A 20,574-nucleotide genomic window follows, 5' to 3' on the forward strand; every position below is an offset into this window, starting at 1 on the left:
AAAATATTTGAAAATTATCTTCCTGTCTCTCTCCTCACACCTCTCCTTTAAGGTAAGGAATGTCAAGACACTGACCCTTCCCTTACAGGGTAGACTTTCTGGATCTTTGATCACTTGTTGCTTCTTTGAACCCCATCTAATGAATCTATTTTCTTTCCAGTGCACCATCCCAAAGCAGACACAGTACAAAGCAGAGCAAAAAAAAAAAGACTTCCTGTGTCTTGGTGGAGCAGTAGATATCATACCTACTTCCTTAAACCTCTTTTTTGCTCAACTTCAATTGTTTCCAGCAGTGATGTGATGAGTCACATGTAGCATGACTGTCATTCCTACCTATAATGCAAACTTCAAATTTCTTCCCAATTCTCCATGTGCATATTTGACTTTCTTTTTCTTTCCTGCACCCCATGTTTTGACTGGGGCACTTTCACCTACCTTCAACCCACCATTCACCCCACTTCCTGACTCAGTCTCCAATTTGCCTAACCAATTTTAAACTTATTTGTCTATGTTTGTTGTTCCTCCCATCATGGTGCTGTTTGAAATCCAGTAAAAGTTCTCTGCCTCTAATCATCTAGATTCACTAGGGAAAATATCAACTACCATCAAAAAAGGACAGATCATTGCAAAGCTCCTTTTACTCACTTAAAAATGTTACAGTATGGTGTAAGCAGCTGTGTCAGATGCAACTGTCTTTCCTGGCTTGGCTAAATTACACCCATGATAGTCACAATAGTCTCTGGATGGTAGCAGCAACCAGCATTTCTGAGGAGTTGTTACCAAAAATTGGTAAAAATAAAACTCTTAACTACTTCACACTAAAGTAGTATTAAGAAGCAGGCATTCTTTATCGGGCTGGATGCAAGAGGGGATATCTCATGGAAGCATGGAAGACTCAGGATGAAGAACAACTACAAGAAGCTACACTGAGCAGAAGTATGGGCTTTCCCCAACTCTAACACTAGGCTGTAATCATAGCAAGTACCTCAAGTATCTGCCTAAGCCAGATCCCATTACATACTCTGGTAGCAACCAAGTTTTATAGTCCCATAAACAGATGTGCTAACCTAGCTAGCAGGTTAGAAAAAAAATGCAAGGAACAAGCCAGTGCTGCAAAACCCCTTTGATAGCAAAGCTTCTCACTGCAGTTCTCAAAAAATCACTGGTGCCAGAGGGGTTCTCCTGCAGCAGTCATAAGACAGACACAAAGATGCTTCAGACCTGAATACTATCTCAGCTGAACAGCTGTACAGCTCTTCTGTATTATTCACAGGATGTTCACTACCTGCACAAGGCTCTCAGTAACCAAACCAAACCTACATTCCTGATCAGCTTTAATGAAATTCAACTATTTTTAGTCTCAGTGAGCTATAGGCCAATTTCTTGTTGAAAACAAGCTTAAAGTGTATTTTAGATAAAGAACAGAACAACATTCATGCACTGGTGTTAAAAAGAAAAAGGAAACTCTTTTTCCTTCCATTTCAGCTCCTGGAAGATCTGCAACAGAATTTCCAAAGGAAACCAACATTTCCCTTCTATTTAAAGAAATGAAAGAGACCCCTCTTCTCCAAACTGGCATAAATTGCTGTAAGCACTTTACACTTTATCATCCCAGCCCATCCCTTCCCTTCCCCTGCCTTCACTCCTCCCAGTCTGTAGTCCATTTAACTTTTTTGGTTGGTTGGTCTTAACTCACACATCAGTGGGAAATGAGTGTCTAACTCTGAAAATCAGAACATGCAGTCAGAAGGCAGTAGCAGCATTTACCTGCATAACAGCTTCTCTTAGGATCTATGTAGAAACGAAGGTGGGTTATAGTTGCAAAATACATGTACCTCTCAGATTTCTCACCTTTTCTTAAGGAGAATATTGCATAATGACTGCCAAGGGGGAAGATAGACAGACGGACAGATAGACTGATTGATTGATTCTGTCCTCTTTGCCTTGCTTCCTCTGTGGTTCTTCCTGTAGGGACTCTTCTTCCTCTGGGGATAAATATTCCTACTTCTTACTCCAAAATTAGCCACCACTGGCTGAGGTTTTTTGTTTCAGCCTCGGTTAGGTTTTGTTATCCTTGCTAAGTTTAGATGCTTTTGAAGACTTAAGATTATTGTGAACCAGCATGGCAGTTCTAATTTTGTGAAAACAGACAGAGGAGAGAGAAGATGATATTTTTATTATAAAGCCCAAGCCATTTTCTCTCCAAATGAAAGAAAACTTCATTCTTAAAAGCAAACATGTTCAACCTTCATTACTTAAGCATGAGTGAATGTTTAGTGAACCAGGAAGCTAGATAAATATCTCAGAGGTTCTCCTGGAGGTTTTCACATGGGAATTTGTATTGGTGTACCAAAATAAGCCATCCCCATGCAGTGAGGAAATCCTGCAGTTATGACAACACCCTTGGATGAATTGAAAACCTTCAGCTAATTCTTCATCATTAAAGAAGAATAATGAAATACACTAACTGTTTCAGGGGGCCGTGAAAACTATATAGTTTAGCCAATTCTGAGGGATTAAATTGCATCAGATTTTCACAATACATATTGCAATACCTCTTCTCAACACTTCAAGTAGCCAAACATCTCCACGAAGTGGTGCAAGGCACTGCCAACAACTGTCTTTGACCAAGAATAAAAGTCACATACTTTAAATGAAAAAATACTTGAATTCGACCCTACCATGCCTGCACTAATTCAGTAAAGTTATTTACCTTCCTTCCCTATTTACACAGCCATCAGGATGTTTGTTGATCCAATAAGGGGAGGTTCTTTAGCATTATGGAGCACTGGGGTCTTCCTGGAACATTATGTACTCAGACCAACAGTCACATTAAAGAACAAAGCATCAAGACTATACTTTACATAGCATATAACTGCTTTGATGTAAATTTTGTGACTGGTCTAATAGGTATGCAGTACTGTTCTGTACTGGTTAGATCTTCTTAAGAGACGTGCCTTTAGGGTAAAAAAAACCCACTACATTTCTAGAGCTCACAAATGAGGTGGTGAAGACCAGTGACCAGGTATTCAGGTCAGTAGTACCAGAAAACACAATTCAGTCAGAAGAGATGGCATTAAGCATAAAGTTATTCCTTGCATAAGAGCTCGGCTGCAGGAGGAACTCAAGGACATCTTACACTGAACTAACTGTGAATGTGAAGTGACTGCAGATCCTTTAAAAGCACTTCTTCTGCACACCACAGTAATCAGCATGTTTAAATATTCCATTTCCAACATGTACCTCATTCATGCCAACCATAGCACATTTTAAACCCTAGGAAGTGGTCTTTCAACTGAATTGCAAGAATCCCCCAGGAGAGGTCTTTCCCAGGTGCATTCAGGGGTTGTACTGCTTCCTTACAACACCAGTGGTTCTACACATTGCATGAAGTCCAGACAGCAACAAAGATCTTGGACTAATTTTGAAGACTCTCTCCAATGACCAAAGATATTTCAGTCAACCTTCTTCAAACACAGTTATTTTAAAAGCAACATAAAATTGGCCTTTTCATGCAAATAGCAATATATGCCTTGTGAAATATTATTCACATAATCAAACCTCTGGGTAAGATACAGCCAGGCTCTTTGCAGCAATGGCACTTCAAACAGAATATTTCCTTCAGCTCCTGACAACTTCTCAGCACATCCTAAAGTTTGTCAAACATTGTTCTGCTGAGACAAACTTCTGTGCTTTACAGTAGTACCAAAGTCTGTATCACTTAGAAGTGTCTAAATCCCATCCCACATAGACTATGAATACAAATATTTACTAGAGGAAGGTATGATCTACAAAAATACCATATCATCCCAATCTAATTGGTATTCTACAAATGATGCTGCATTTTAGGTGACAATTATACAAGATCTTAGTTTCTAAATTAAAATTAATCACTTGAAAACTGATTAGGTAGTTAAAAATAAAGCATTATGCTTCTACTTTAAAAAGCAGAATTTGTTTTACTTATCATTGAGCAATTTGAGGGGGGCTGCTTTTTCTTTAAGAAAGTGCAAAATAGCATTTTCTTTCTAATTGGAGATTTAATTTGCTGTCCAAGGATTGTCAAATACCTACAGGAATTTAAATGTAATTAAAAACAAAATATAATGATCAAAGAATGTCCCATCCCACAGCCTTTCAGTGAATGGGAACAGCAAGCTATGTTTGCTTCTAACTTAACCACTCAAAAATTTGTAACGAAAACGTTATCGATGAATTAAAATACCATCCTATAAGGCTATAAAATTACACTGAACTGGAAGAAAAAACTTTAGCAAATATTTAACGTCATTTTCTGAAACCTTTACATTGTGCATTGATTGAAAATGTGGTATAGAATTGTGTTTTGATTTTGAATAACCTGTGAAAAAAAATTTAAAAAAGCAATGTTCCATGTATAAACTTATCTTGAACAATATTATTTAGACTTTAGCTTCATAACTGTGATTAACTAACACATTACTGATGTCTTGTTACACTGATTTTTATTTCAGAAATTATTGTCCTAATGCTCAACAGCAAGATCTTGAAGATGATAAATGCAGAACTTTTATACCAGCATTAAAGAAGTATTGATTCTAAGCATTCAGATGGAAAACAAAAGTACAAAAAAACCCAGAGCAGTCTAACTAAGCAAAGCTTAAATTGTTGCAAAGTGCCATATATCGTATACTCTCCAAACAGCAGGTTTTTGTTAATTTAGCAGAGACTTTTCTTTGTGTCCTGCTTTGACAAAAAAGAACAAGATTTGTAAGCCATATATCAGGTAAGAAAGGAAAAAAATTAAATTTAATAGATACATATCTTTGCTGAAGTGAAAGCAAAATTCTTACAGGGTTCTTAAGCAGGAAATCAGTAAAAATGCAACTACTGAATTTTTTATTAGTCAAAATGAAGAAAGTACTACTTCCAGTGCTATTCAGACACCCTCTTCTTGTCTTAGGCACATCTATGCTTTTGTTGTCTAATTAAAAAAATCTATATATTACCATAACCTTGAGAACCTGACATTTTTCCTGCTGCTTGCATTCAGAAGGGTAGCCTACCAACCAACTGCTACAGCAGAGATCACACCACAAAGCAGCTGCTTCTTCCTCAAGTGCCCAATGGAAAAACAATTCAGCATGCCACAGAACTCATCTGCTTCTATTGTACTTAAATAAGAGTAACAATTGGCCATGCTACAACAGACAGGATTGCTGGAAAACTTCAGCTTCCTCTAATTGGACCCGAGGCACAACTGAAAATAATATTCTTTGCAGAACAACCCGAACAACCACTGAAGATTAAATTAGTTTTAAAATTACTTGATCTTTGAATGACATGGCCTACTATTTTTCAAGAGATCAGATGTTTATAAAATTAAAAAAACAATCCTTTTTTCTTCTAGAAAACATTGCTGAACAGGTTTTTTTGCTTTACTGAAGGACAAAACCGAATCATCTTGGTTTCATAAACAATCCCAACCCTCAGAAAAACCTAATTTTTCAAGGTTCACAGGGAGTGCAGTAAGATCAAAGATATGTGAACAGGTAAAAGTCTACTACACAAAACAGTTACTTAAGTATTTTATAAAATTGCTCATGTTATTTTAATAGATGCATTTCCTATTACCTAGTCGATTTGATAATTTTATTTCACTTCTTACATGGTACTTTAACAAAAAGTATTTTAAATTTTTTTTCCAAGACAGCATGAAATGTCTTTCAACAGTGTTGACTGGCAGTTTGCCATTGCCACCAGTAAATCACCAGGGAAGACAGAAAGCAGCACCAAAAATAACATTCTCTAGTTGGGTCCATTTGCCATATGTTACACATTAAAAAAAAATAAACCACCAACCAAAAACAAATGTATGTTTCTCCAATAATCATAAACGAGGAAACAAAAAGATGATAAAATATTGAACCACAACTCCTCAGCCTTGACCAACCCATTCCTCCAAGAGAAGCATTTGTTTTTGTTCAGGTATTTTTTTTCCCTTTTTTAAATGAGACCGCTCAAAGTTAATTTTCCTGAACTTATTAGCAAGTGTTTCTTTCTCACCAAGGCAGTACCTTGTGTAGCAGAGCTCATCAACAAGCAATCTACAGATTGCTAACATAAAGCAGCAGCACACAAATGCAGTCATGTGAAGGTAATTAGGTTTTGGAGCTTTTTTCTTACCTTTCCCATTTTGCCACGCAGTATACCAGGACAAACTGAGGAAAGTAGTGATGAAAACTAACACGGTGGCCACAGTTCCATTTCGGAGCCTCATCTCATTTCAGCATCACACTTGCTTATGTTTTGCTGGTGATGTGGACTTATCTGTTGGGCTTGCTGCAATGAAATCAGCTGAAGTACTCCAGCAGCAGCCGGACAACAGCGACACAAAATGTAGCTCTCATGTATCAGATGTATCATAAATCAATCCATTCCAAACTGTTGTACGCCTTCTTATAGTTCTCATCAATCCAGCTTCTCTTTATTCTTCTAGTCCTTTTTAAAGAAAAAAAAAAAAAACAAACCAGATTATGCCAAAAATGGAGGAGCCCCCCAGGAACTGAAATACACTACATCTTCACTGCTGTGTCTTATGTGCATCTCCCCATCACTGCCTCAGTCTTGGCTCAAAGAACAGAACTCGTTAGATTAATGTGTGCCTTTTCTAAGACTGTTTGCATCTGACGGAACTGTATTTCACAGGGATTTGGTTACTGAAGGACAAACACACACACCACCAACATTGCAATTTTATTCACAACCCAAGGCAAGGTCATGTGTCACCTGGCAGGTGTCAAACTGATAAAAAAGCTTCTTTCAGGATGCAGTAACTCAAGGCCTCTCTCCTAAGACCTGACTACAACAAAACCCCTCTGAAATCAGTGAGGTCTCAGGTAACTGCAGGAGCAGAACCACCTCCAGCAAGTTGAGAGACCAGAGCTTTGAACACTGTGTACAAACCTGTGTCACTCATCTTTGCTCCATGCAAGAGGATTTGATCCATCCACAACCATTTTTTCCTATCTCAGCTGCAACTAAAGTACAGACTACAGTCCCACATGCAGAGACTGCTCATTACATACCAACAGGCATCAACCCAGAAGTCCCCAAAAAGCCATGGTATGACCATATTGCTCCTCTATCTCTACCACACAGCCATAAAGATAAAACCTAAGTTACCCACAGTTCAGTTTTATCCCTCAGGAAGTTTCCATATCCTGGTATTAGAAAATCATCAACTAGCCAGCATCTAATCGCACTGTCTTAAGCACGACAAAGAGAGTATAGGGCAATAAATAAACCGACTTTAAAAGAGAGAGGAGAGGTTTTCAAAGTATTAAATCATCTTTACAGTAGTCAAATATTAGCAGTCAACATTCCTTCAAGGCACTGCCAAGTCCTTTCCTCCACTATAAACTATATCTGATACAAGTATGTTACTCAGCAATAAATAACTTGCTCTCCATTTCCTTTGGAAGCATTCTCTGTCAACTTCTAGCCTTGCTGCATTCAGAACAACAGGGGGGAAAAAAATTATTATTACAGTACCAAGTCAAATTTGAACTATTCTTCCCAAGCTTATATCACAGAACTTTTTACCTTTACCAAAGGGCCCACAAAACAAGGCACAACCAACAAGCATGGTTAACAGAAGAATGCAAGCAAATAAAGTAGCAGAACTACATGCTCTTGTGTTCAAATCTCAGTCACAACATCCAAGTTTCAGGAAGCATTTACCTTTGGACCACAGCTACGTCACCTATAATGCCAGTAACATGCTCCATTTGAAGAGCTTCATGCACAGATAGGTTTGTGGCTTTAAACATTAACTCAGAAAGCCCACAGGACCTACGAGGAAGGGAACAAATTCAAGTACATGGGAAGCAGACACAGTGGATGGTAAAATTCAGTGAGAAACAAAATAATGAACCGGGACAGAAAGAACTGCAAAACGCCTTATGACATGAGAAACCCAAGCTTAACACAATGAGAGACAAACACAACTCAGACACCTATAGAGAGCTAACACAGAGAGCACAGAATGCCAGGAAATATCATCAGTACCAGCACTCTGAATGGGAGATGGACAAAATAAAAGCCAGAAGTATCGGCAACAATAATCAGGCAAAAGTCTTGATGAACTTTAATAGCAAGGAGAGGCAAAGATACCAAGTCTCAAAGTTTTATAAGGACTGTCTATGTGAATTTAGGAAGTTCATGCAATTCCCAAACTACCAGAATCAGCAACTAGGATACGGAGACAAACAGTTTGACCCAGCTGAAGTGTCTCTGAAGCAAAGACGCTTTAACTGTTACCTAGTTTCCCCATTATTTTAGCATCAGTCAGAACTCTCTGGAGTAGCTCAGGTGTGGACAAAGGACCAGGCTGCAAGATAGAGGGGTTAACCCAGGGAGGGCAAATAGCAGCTGGTCCAGTGTGCAAACAAGAGAGGGCAACAAGGCAAGTAGAAATATTATCCAATAACGCAAGGAAAGTGAACCGTCTGCCTTTCCAGAAAACGCGGGCATAATTTTTACATTTGCTGCAACAAAATCAAAATGTTGTGATCAGGGCCTCTCACCGTGCTATCTGAATCCTCAAAAAAAGTAAAAGAAACAGCAGCCAACCTGATTCAACCAGCAGTCAGTATGCACAACATTGTGTCAATAATTATCGTGAGTTTGGGTTGGCTGGTTCCGCTTTCATCCTTCTCTTGGGATGCTGTAACCACTTCTCTTAGCCCAGGCACCAGCAGCTCAGCTACAGCTCAGCAGTACTTAGATGATTATTTAAGCATTTCACTATATCAAACTGCATACATCAAGGCCATGCATAAACCAGACACATTTGAAAATGCATATAGCTAAACCAGCAGAAACACATGTGTAGTTGCACATAAATTATTTAAGTCCCAGGTGGTGACTTTAGGTTTGTTCAATAATTTACAGCACAATCTAAACAAATTTAAATGAGGGGTAATCCAGTTTGAGATAACAGTATGATAGGGTATAACTAGACAGGAGAAGCCTATGAAATTTGCCAGCACCATTATGACCTGAACCTTTCCCACTTCAAGACTGAAGGGGATGACCCAGCTGAATGATGAAGGCCATGGGTGCTGAAGGTGCCGGCACCTCTCGAATGCAGAGCAGAACCCTACTGAATGACGTCTTAAATAAACCAAGAAGTTTCTGCTTGTATCCAGACACTCCCAAAATACACACAAACATATTCCCAGCCGCAAACCATAAAAACTAGTACACTCCAGTGCACCTGCAAAGGCTCTTCACATAGCTGCTTAAGGGTTGGACCCCTTAAGGGTTGGATCTCCGTGCGGGATCACAGCACGGAGCGTGCCAGACTTCCGAGAGGATGAGCCAGACCCCATCCTACCGGGAGGGTGCGAAATCACCTACCGCGGTAGCACTGCTGCACTGAAAAGGTTGCTCTTGAAGGCACGGAAGAACGGCCCGTGAAGAAACGGCAGCTAAAAGGCGAAGGCGGCTAGGACCTGCTAAACAGGGGCTTTTCCGCCGTATTTCCACTGACGCGCTCCCCCGCAGCCCGCGGAGCGCAGCCGGCCACCGCCGCCCGGGCATCCCGCAGCCCGCAAAGCCGGGGAAGAGGGACCGGCTGCCTCCGTGGAAACCGTCCTGAGTTAGTCAGGACCTTCCCCGGGGTCCCTCCGCCCCGGTCGCAGTTATCTCACCGGGGAAGAGAAAAATCGGGGGGGGGGGGGGGGGGGGGGGAGGGGGGGGGGGTTGACGGGCACCGGGAGCCACCAGCTCTGCCGGGCGGCAGAGGGCGAGAGCTGACGGGGACGGAGAGAGGGAGGGAGGGAGGCGGGGAGGGAGAGCGCCGGTCCGGGGAGCTGCGCGGCGCCCGGGGCACCGGGGCCAGGCTGCGGGGGAAGGAACAGACACAGGAAACTGCAAACTCTGCCGAACGCCCCTGCGATCCCAGCGCCCGGCGAGGAGGAAGAAGAAGGGTGGGAAGCGGGGTATCCCCCAGGTACCCTAGCAAGAGAGGGAGAGGGCGCAGCGCCGCTCTGCCCCGGAACCCCGCGGGTACCCCCAAGCAGCGGGCGAAGGGACAGGGCGGCAGCAAGTCCTGCGGAGGAGCGGCCGGCGGTCCCCGCACCGCCACGCAGGTGCACGGGAGCGCAGAGGAGAGCGGGCGGGCAGATGGTGGAGCAGGACGGCCCCCAGCCTCCCTCCGGAGACACCGCAGAGACCCGCGGGGAGGGGAAGCGCCTCCGCCGTGCTGCCGATCCAGAGGGTGAGGAGAGCCGCCCGTCCCCGGACCCCCCTGGAGCCGAGCCGGCGGTCCGAAGGGGCGCGGGGCGCGCAGGGGCAGCGGGACGCGCTGACCGCCGCTGCCGTGCTCACCTGTGCGCGGCGCTCCGGCACGGCGGACCCGCGGGGCGCGGGGGCTGTGCGGGCTTCGCCGGGGCTCTCACTCCCCTTCCCCGCCCGCCCCTCGCGTCACCGACGCGCCCAGCCCCGGCGACCGCCCCCCGCCCAGAGCGCCATGGAGCGCGCGGAGCTCCGCCCCGCCCACCCGCCGGCACAGCGAGCAGCCAATGGGCGCCGCCGCGGATGGCGCCGCTCATTGGCTGGGCTGCCTGTCACTCTCTTCGCCGCGGATATAAATAGCGCCGTCTCGCAGCGCCTCTCTTAGCGGATGCGGCGTGAGCCGCGAGTGGGGGTGGTGTGTTGGGGTGCCGCTTTCGGCAGCGCGTACCCTTTTTTGGACCTGCTTTTGGGGGCCGGCAGCTTCGGGAGGGCCCCAGGAAAGGCTTAGCTGCGCTTGAGTGCTCGCTGCCCCTTGTGAGGTGCACTCTGAACTTGGGTTAGGGCTGAGTCCCTGGCCTGCTACGTGGGTGTTTCTCCATTAGCCTGTTAGTGCTGCACAAGCCGCGTGTATCAGTGGCCCGGGTGACCTGCTGGCTTGCCACTTACAAGAAGTCGCAGTCATGAATTTCACCGTTGAGTTCATACCCTGCTAATAAACACCTCCCGGAGCTTGGACGGAGAGCTGTTGAAATTACAGAGCAGCTTGTTACTTCACGCCCATAAAAGGAACCCTCTGTGCTTTGTCCCGCTCTGGGCAGGGCGTGCGTGTGGGCCGCCCAGGGTGGTTACCCAGGGACAGCCGTGAGGGTGTGAAACTGAACTCGCTTTCCTCCAGAGGTTCCTGCACTCTGCGATCACTGAAAGTCAGTGGCGGCTTTGCTCTATGGGTTCACTATTTAGGGTTATGATGCTGCTATTCTGTAAGTAGTCCCCTACCATCAGTGGTTTGTTTCATGTGTTCCAGGAATTCCTTGTATCTCTTAGGGTCTGAGAACTTCCATTCAAATCAGATGGTACGCTTAGCTCAGCTCAGGGTGGGATGCTATCTACCTCACAAGAGCTCTGCTCTTGACATGTAATGCTAACTGGTTGGCAATGTTCAATGCTTTTCATGATCTTGATTCTTCCCCTTTTGTGCTTACCTTCCACCTACTTCAGAGTCCATAGTACACATTTTTTTTTAATCTCCATAGAATTATAGAATCATAGAATGGATTGTATTGGGAGGGACCTTAAAGATGATCTAGGTCCAAGGCCGCTTGCTGTGGGCAGGGGTGCCTTTCACCAGACCAGGTTGCTCAAAGGCTCATCCAACCTGGCCTTGAACATTGCCGGGGTTGGGGTATCAGTAACTTCTCCGGGAAGCCTGTGGAGTTTTATTCTCCATTAAGCCTCTTACACTGGATGTAGTAGGATAGTTCCCCACTAGTTTCCCTTTAGAAACTGTGGAAAAAATCTTGCAAGTTATTCTGTCTGAAGAGTGACATTTAACGAGTTTCCATATGCTTTCATGTTTTCTTACCAGCGCTTCAACACATTACAGTATTTTTTACACATTTGTGTACCTGCACAGTAGCCCTCAGTGATTTTTCTCTTTCTCAAAGATTTCAAAGAGGGTCTGGTGGCAATTCAAGCAGATTGCAATGAAGTAGCTCAGGAGAAGTTTGCAAGGTCTTGACACCCAGTCTGTTCTGTGATTTTACTCATTGAATGGTGAGAATTTATTATGTAAATGTGTGCTTCAATCCTCCTTTTTACAAAGATGTAGAATTAAGTGGATTTTTTAAAATTGAAAAACAAATTTAGCACAACTTTCAAACAAAAATTAGAGTATGTACATCCTCATGCACACAGAAACATCTATGGCAGAATTTTCTGTAGAGAACCCCACAAGCTAGAAACATTAAAGGCACCATTGTTTACATCTAATAGATTAGTGCTGCTTAGGATATGAAGTTTTGCATTTCTGTGCTGGGAAAAAAAATGGCAGAGATGTTTTCACATAAAAGTCCTTTTGTCAGGAGAGCTTAGTCTGCTGAAGAAAAGACTGTTACAAGATGAGTATAATGACAGTTGTTTCACAAGGACTGTCTGAGCCTTCCTACTTTTTGTCCTTTCACTGATTGAACATTTGCATTAAGAAGGTTTACTGACTGGAGCTTGACAGTATCCAATTAACTATTAACTTCCCCAAACAATGGAGTACGTGTAAGGCAGTTGTTCCTCTGACAATCTTCCTCTTGAGTGTGTTATTCTTCTTTCCTGAGAAAGAAGGCAAAGTTCAAAATGGGGCAAAAACATCCACATTGTCCTCATCTGACCTACTACAGCAATAATCAAATGCCTCTTGGCATATTCCACTGTTTGATGCCTGGATGAAGTGCACAGTGAAGGAAATGCTGGAGCTGCCAGTGGAAAGGAGTTGGGACAGGCACACTGAAACGTCCTTTACTTCTGGTTAGGATGGCAGCCCCCTTTTAGGCCTGAACAATATTTAATGCTGGCAAATTTCTAAATTCATTCTTCTTCCTAAGTTATTCTTTTATCCTGCAGCCACTGCTGCTCAACTGGAGTATCCATCTGAAATGGGAGATGATTAAGCAATCCAGAACTCCCAGGATTGTATTTAAATGCAAGTGTAAGGTACATACACTGTAACAGCCTTAATGGGGGAGACCTGGGGGGAGAAATTAAAATTTTAAAAATACAGGAAGTTTAAATCCCTAGTATTCCAGCTTTGGTTGCTGGGAAAAAAATTACCAAGGAGCTTGCTATTCTATACCAGCAGGAAATAACATAAGAGAGAAATGAATAATCATGTTTCAACATGAGGGAAGATTTCATGCTGAGAGAATTTTGTTAAGGTATAACCTAACTATCAGAGTAAAGACAAATTGGTAAAAGATGCTTCAGGCCTGCCATAATTTCATATATGCTGCAGTGACTGCACACCTGGGCAGCCAACTTCTATAGACCTGTGTGGTTGTTGCTATTCATTGGATCTGGAGCTTGTTTTATCCAAGCATTTTCCTGACTCCTTCAGAAGTGCAGCACTGTTGTTGTTCTTGCATTTCACTGTGCTCATGTTTTGGCTTTCTCAGGCACTGGGAAAGATGCAAAAAAGGTAGAGGTGCTTGGCAGTGCCAGCAAAAATCTGAATGGTTGTTTGGCTGAAAAATGCCCATCTGGAAATTCTGCATCTCCCAGCCAAAAATTGAGCCCTCTCTTAGAGACAGGATTTATTCCCAGCCTGCCACTTAACCCTGTTTTTTAACAGAGCAAATTCCTCTTGGTGCTTCTACCTCCATTTCACCTCAGTTTTTCTTTTTTCAGCTGTAAACCTTTCATGACCAAATCTTTTTTCTTTATGTTAGCTGAACACCTTGCTCAGAGAAGCTGTATTTTTGCTGGGCCTTTTCTATACTCCCATATCAACAATGAAGAAAGAGGGGCACAAATACACCCAGTGTGTATCCAGAAGGACTAGCCACGGTTTCCCACTGCCCCTGCAACTGTTCTGTGCCCCAGGCTGGCTCCTCCATCCCTACATGGACTGGGAAAGGAAAAGCCAACTGCCCTTCAACCATGTTCTTAAACCCAGTGTGCTAAGGAGCTGGGCTTCAAGTCATGGCACAGCACGGGAGGATCCGAGGCTCTCACTTGGCACCATGGCAGGGCAGCAGGAGGCCAGGCTCATGTGAAAGGAAGGGGGGGAAGAAGTGGAGCTTTCCCATCCCCTTCCTATGACTAGGTTAAATGGTGTATGCATAACAATACAGAAGGTTTTCCCATCTCACAGTCAGATTTCATACTCATGCAAATTCAGATCTCATTCCAGTTTTGTAGATGTAAACTGAAACAAATGAATGCCTCAGTTGCTGAGCTGGTTTGCAAAATACAGCTTTTGGTTTGTAGTATTGTAAACTTATTTTACAAAGCTGCTAGATATAGAGTTCATGGCTCATGTAGCACCTGTTGTAGAACTAATACCCAACAAGAAAAGGGATGTAGAAGATCATATTGAAATATGATTATTTATAGAAATGCTTAATAGCCATAAAATGCCACATTTAAGTAATTTTTACTCTGTCTTTTCTGTGGTAACATTATGAAATAATCTTTAATATTGTGATGCCATGTCTCCCCACAGATGTGTTTAGCTCAGAAATCAGGCGTGATCCTCTCCAGCAAGTAAATTGTTGTTCCACTTTAACAAGGTAAAAACTGAGGAGTGAGAGAGAGCAAATAATCTGTCTGAGAAGTCTTTTGGGAAGGTAGGAACAGAGGCTGGTCTCCAAACTTAGAGAATCATAGAATCATTTAGGTTGTGAAAGACCATTAAGATCATTGAGTCTGTGTTTCTTGACCCTCGCCCCATATCACTCATTCCCCTCTCCGAGAAGATCCTGTCTGAGCCGTATGCTCAAAGGTGATGAACACTTACATTCATTCATCTCCTTATGAAGGCAGAGGCTTTTAAACACATTTGTACTGTTACATAAACATGAACCTGGAAACTGTTAAGTTCATAGTGTGCCAATATTGTTGATGGTAGCTGAAGTCCAGTGTCAGGGTAAAGAGCAGATGCACTTATATTGAAGAGATAGTCCTAGTGAAAGGAAATCACATTAAGAATTAAGACTTTTGATTGCCAAAAAATTTTTCAGTTGCCTGCTTCATGACACTGCTCATATACAATTAGAAGAAAAATTTTCAGGGAAATTTTGGTAAACAGACTTCACACACTGGACATCTTCACTGTAAGCAAAACACACTGTCAAGGTGGCTCCTTTAACTTACCTGAGGGTAACTTGGTGGATGATCCACTGATGGCTGGGAAGCTGCAGTTAAAGGGAAGTCTGAATTCAGTCCTCAGCAAGTGTGGGTTTCTGAAGGTGTTCTTCTTCTAAATGTCTTCTTCATTCTTTCCTATAAAAACTGAATATAGGTCCAGACAGCATGGTAAAAGAATACAAGGCAACTTGCACAGGCAAAGATAAGATATATTTAGAAGGGTCTGTCAAAATCCAGCATATTGTCTCTCTGATAGATGAGCTTTGAGAGTCTGTGTCCCCTCTGTAACTCTTAATTATTTTGTGCAGAATTGTTATGAACTACAATGATTGTCTAGCTCCAGTCACTGCAAATGCCCAAATACCTACTTGAATAATGCACAGTTAAGGTTCTAGCATATTTTCCAAAGATGTGAAGAGTTGTAAAGACTGATCTAAAATTTACAAAAACAATGACAATCTAAACAACTAACTGCCGAGAGGCACAAACTCTAAAACTTTGTACTCCATGCTTCTGGCACAGGCTCCCCTGCCACAGTGGGCTGGTTGCACACTAGTCTTTACATCACTTTCTTTGTCTCATCTCTCTTCCTGTCTAACCCAGCCTGCCTCTTCTTCACCAATCCTTCTTCCCACAGGAAGTTGGGGTCATTCAGAGCATGGGTCAATCCACTTTGTTAGAATCAGATATTAAAGAGTCAAAACCAGGCACCAGGCAAAAACCAGGCTAAAAGCTAACTCTGGGGCAAGTATCTCCCTCCTACTCTTGCCCTGTCACTCAGGAGATGTCTGGAGAATGGACGTCTTTTCCTTCCACTGCTGACTGGGTAGTACATCTGGAGATCTCTTGCAGACCAAACTGGAATAAAGCATTTGCTGCCACATCCCTCCACTTTATGTTCTGTTTCTGATGAGGGTCAATAGCCTGAGAAAAGCATCATTAAGACAAGAGCTCTACAGATGGAGGAGCAAGGTAAAGCTTCCTGTGCTTCCTCATGCTGACCTGACCTATTTCTTTATAGAGAGAGAGCACCAGGATGAACATTTTCTGCCACTAGAAACGGCACAGGGCAGGGAATGAAGATTCCTTCTCACAGCAAAAGATCAGCTGGGAGGTGGGTAGCAACAAGTTAATAATGGGATGTTTTCAAGGATGGAGCAGGCTGCATATCCATTAATGACTAGCTGTATGCATTCATGCCTAGTCACCTAATTCCCAGTCCAAACTGCATATGTGGAGCCTGATTCTGAAGATGATAGCTGGGTGAAGACTTGCACTAACAGCAGTGATCACCTGTGGCCCACCAGCACCTGAGTCAGCATCACCTCTAGGTGCAAAGCAGCAGAACTCTTCCTCTTGTGCCTTCCTCACCACTTTGCTTCTCCCATCCTGTGCCACTCTCCTGTCTTCCCCAGCTGCTTTGATTTCTTAATGCTGTGCCAATATTGTGAAGAGCAGGCAGAAGTGGTTGATCCCATTAAAACTGGTATGAATGGAAGAAGAGACAGATTCATGAGTGCCTTGACAAAGCATGACCCTGAAGCTTGCACTCTTCTAATCATGTCCAGCCCCATCCCATCAGATATGGGTAAAATGTTCAAATCCAGTTCACCCCTAATCATTGGTAAGGGGTTTTTGGTCTCACCATCGATCTGCCTGCTCTAAATTTCATCCTGAACAGTGTATTTATTATGCAAGTCATTCCACACCACAGCAGGGCCATGGACCAGCAGGCTCAAATCCAGCTTGGAGAGGATGAGATCTGCTGCTTGAACTTGAGGTTTATGTCCAATTAATTCTGTCAGCAGGTGATTTGGGGTGGGGGGAGAAGAAGTAAGAGAATTTATACCTTTATAGCCCCTTGTTCAACCTATAGTATGTAACATTAACTTCTTTTCCTCCAAGACACATCAAGTGTCAAGATAATCACTGTGAGCCTGTGAACTGCAGCACTGAAAACAATTATCAAAGCCACTCTCCATTTAAACTAAAAGAGCTGTTGCTCTGCTGTAATGAAAAGATCTCATGTTTTGCCCTATCACAGCAGGGATCCAGGCTGTATTAAGTCATTCTTACTGGCCTTAAAGGCTTTAGTGATGTTTCTTTCATTTGAGCATTATCCTTCTGCCAATTTAGAATCCCATCTCCTCCCCATAAAGCAAACCTGTAGTTATCCAAGCAGTAGTGGAGGATGGTAGGTGGCAAGGAAAACATAGATAGCACAGGAACATTCTTTGCGGCATTTAGAAATAATGAGTGCAATTTCCTCGGTCTTGGGACTTTTTAGACCATAATTTTAGGAAGAGGAGAAGTGAACCTCAGTCAGGCAGGAGCCCTAACCATATAGCTGTAATACCATGTAAGTAGCAACAAGCCAGGCACCAGGCAAGCAGCTCCAACAGGCACCAAAAATTATAGTAATAACATAAGAGCTTTGGGACTATCAGGCAGCTCCCTCCCACAGGAAGGACAATGAGGACATACAGTTTTTAATGAAGCAGAGTATTCCCTTTCTTCACTGATTTCAACGAAGCTTTAGATTCCCATCTCCACTTGCCAAGTAGGTGTTCAGCCTCCTCTCAATTGCATGCAGATTACTTTCCTGGAATACAAAGGGAAACCAGCAGTTTAAGAACAATGTGTTGATACTGTATTTTATTCCCAAAAAATACTTTTCATGACGACAGCTCCTAGTGTGATCCCACGTGCTGTGCAGCCACGTGGGCAAATGCTAATTCCACCCACCAAATGTGCAGGTAATGAGAGTGAATGGGACAGGGACCAGAAGAAGACTCCAATCAAAGCTTTTGAATACCACTGGCAAATGGAGCACACTGAGCAATTAATAAACCCTCTCTTAGGTTGGTACCATGTTGGTGATGACGAGCTTGGTAACTGCAACAGCTGTATCACTGGCATATTGCATGTCATGCATAATACTGCTGTTATCCCTATCCTGAGAGAAACAGAGCTGTAATAAATGACAAGACTGATACATGCAGTCCTTTGGTTATTAAGGTGATTGCAGGCAAAAGAGTTACGGCACCTGTGTAGCAACATGTTCCAATGACTCCTTTTAATGGATAATTAAATTTTAAAATCACCAAGGACTAGGTGTTTTCCCTGACTGCCAGAGCTGAAGGGGTGGAAAAGCAAGGACAAAACAGAGAGCTTCACATTGGGCACAGGTGAAGTGGACTTGTCTGGAAAGGAGTGGCTTTCCTCCCTGTCTCTCCCATGCTGCAGGCTGTGTGTCTTTTTCCATCTGCTTTTAGGTGAGGTAGCCAAGTGCAAGAGTGTGAGCCTGGGGCTGGCCTTGCTTGCCAGGGAGCCCAGCTGTGGTCCTTAGGGGAAACACATCTGACTGTCTTCTTGCAGAGTGTGGCTGCAGCCTGGCTCTGAGTCTTGCCATTGTGCCCATCCAGTTTTATTAGAACCTGTTTATATTTTTAATACTGTATCTGCTGCTAATTACAGCACAACAATACTAACTCAGTGTGCAAACAAGGCTATCATCCAAATATTGTTTTGCATAACCAGAATGCTGGGGTTGCAAACATTTCCATAGTGTTTAATTATTTAGGCAGAACATAAAATTTGTCTTCCTTTCAAAAGCATTTTTGTGAAATGTCTCAATAATTAAACACCACTATGTTTATTAACAGCAGGGAAGATTCATGAAATGTATTAGTCAGGAAAAAGCAAGTAGCTGCACCTACAATAATCAAAATATGCCATTCCAAGGCAAACACCAGCATGAACTCCTATGTGCAACCAAGCAGAAGACAATAAAAAGTGTAACATTTGAGCAGCTGTAACATGGAGGGGTCAGGGAACCAGAATTCAATGCCTTAATTCACTCTTTAATCAATACATAACATTTTGAGAAGACTGGGTCAATTATATTGAGCCAGCTGAAGTGAGCCTTTTGTCCAGGAAAGGTAAAATGTGGAGTCAGCTGGAGGCTTACCCATGGTGCTGCAGCCCAGGAAAGGCATCTGCAGGCTCCTGCTCCAATGTGCTGCCCATTGGAAGATGCCTGGGTCCAGGCACTAGGTGACATACCCACATTTGTCCCACCCCAGTGGGACCTGGGATAGGGGCTGTTTCTTCATAGGGTTCCTCTAGGCAGTTGCCTAACAGACTTGAAAAAAGCAAAACAGTATATAGTAAAGTAGCCCACGATAATAAAAACACATAATAAAGACATCTCCTTTGATGGCATAAGAAAGGGGTTCCTTCTGCAGTATTTCTGCACCATTGCTTGCTTATAGGGAAGAGTGACTAGTTTGGATCTGTCATTTTGGTGTGTAAATACAAAAATTCCCTTAAAATGAATGGTCAGAGTAGAGACTGAAGTTGAAAAATGTGTTGGGATTTCCTAGCACCAGGCAAGATCCTGAGGTTCTTTCAAGCAAGTAAAATTTGCAGGCAGCAGAGGCAGAGATAGACCCTGGATGTCACTTACTGGACTCTAAATTGACCAAAATATTTTCTTTTGCCCAAGTAGAAAAATTCCAAATTGTATTAGGCTGTTTGAAAGAAAGGCAGAATTCAAGACCAGAAATTGTTTCTCAATTAAAGGAACAATTGCCCTTTAAATTAGGAGGAAATATGTCCTGGGAACAAGGATTCACCTCTAAAGTAATATATTTAAATAATTTGAAATTATGAGCTTGCATATAAGAGAAGCATAAAATTAAAAGGTTATTTTATTTTATTTGGGTAAGATTGAGGTTTTTATCTTCTCTTTTAAATTTGACTTTATAGTTTAAATACTTCATGTATTTCAATAATGTTATGCAAGAAATTAAGCTTGTCTCTGTCTGCCCTCTCTGAAACTCATCTGCTACTTGCTAACAAGAACTCTATTTAAGCCAATTTCTGCAACATGCATATAGTTAAGAGGCTCCCTTTTTGTCCATCAATTACATAAAAGCAACCAAGGAAACCACCTTTGCTCCCCCAATACCATTGGTGTAACTTGCAAGGCTCAGTCTGAGCATTACTGTTTTGTGGCATGGTGCCAGGGATCCTATCACCCAGGGGGTGGTGAGGGGATGACTTTGGTAGGTGAATCTGGGGAGGTGTTTTTGCAAAAGGATAAAGCAATGGGGGAAACCAGCACAGGTCTATCTGCTGGAATAACCACTCTCTGCTTTCAGCACATGAAAACCTGGGCCCTCTGACTGCAAATGCTGTGTCCTTCCTCAGCCAAAACAATACCCTCCTTCCCATCTTGCTTTAGGACAGTAGGTAACAAATCAAGATCTGTCTCCCCAAGCTCTTCTCCACAACTCCAAGGTAAGATAAGATGTATTCTCTCTTTAATTGGGGAAGTTGGGACATGAAAAGGCAATTCAAAGGTTCTCTGGTGAGCAGCTGACAGCACCATCCACCATTAAAAGTGCCCTGCACTCCACTCCTGAACCAAGCTCA

General features: G+C 42.9%; 1 protein-coding gene across 1 annotated transcript in view; it reads right to left on the bottom strand.

Annotated features, from left to right (window-relative positions):
• Positions 1–10,408, bottom strand: part of MGAT4A (alpha-1,3-mannosyl-glycoprotein 4-beta-N-acetylglucosaminyltransferase A) — a 70,201-nt gene extending 59,793 nt beyond the window's left edge. Inside the window, exons 1-2 of the mRNA XM_062487872.1 lie at positions 10,375–10,408; positions 6,166–6,480 (exon numbers count right to left, since the gene is read on the bottom strand). Coding sequence (XP_062343856.1) covers positions 6,166–6,259 — 94 coding nt within the window. The 5' untranslated portion in view covers positions 6,260–6,480; positions 10,375–10,408. The remainder of the gene's footprint in view (positions 1–6,165; positions 6,481–10,374) is intronic.
• Between the last annotated feature and the right edge of the window lie 10,166 nt (positions 10,409–20,574).

The sequence above is a fragment of the Cinclus cinclus genome, chromosome 2 (assembly GCF_963662255.1).
Source record: "Cinclus cinclus chromosome 2, bCinCin1.1, whole genome shotgun sequence".
NCBI classification, from domain to species: Eukaryota; Metazoa; Chordata; class Aves; order Passeriformes; family Cinclidae; genus Cinclus; species Cinclus cinclus.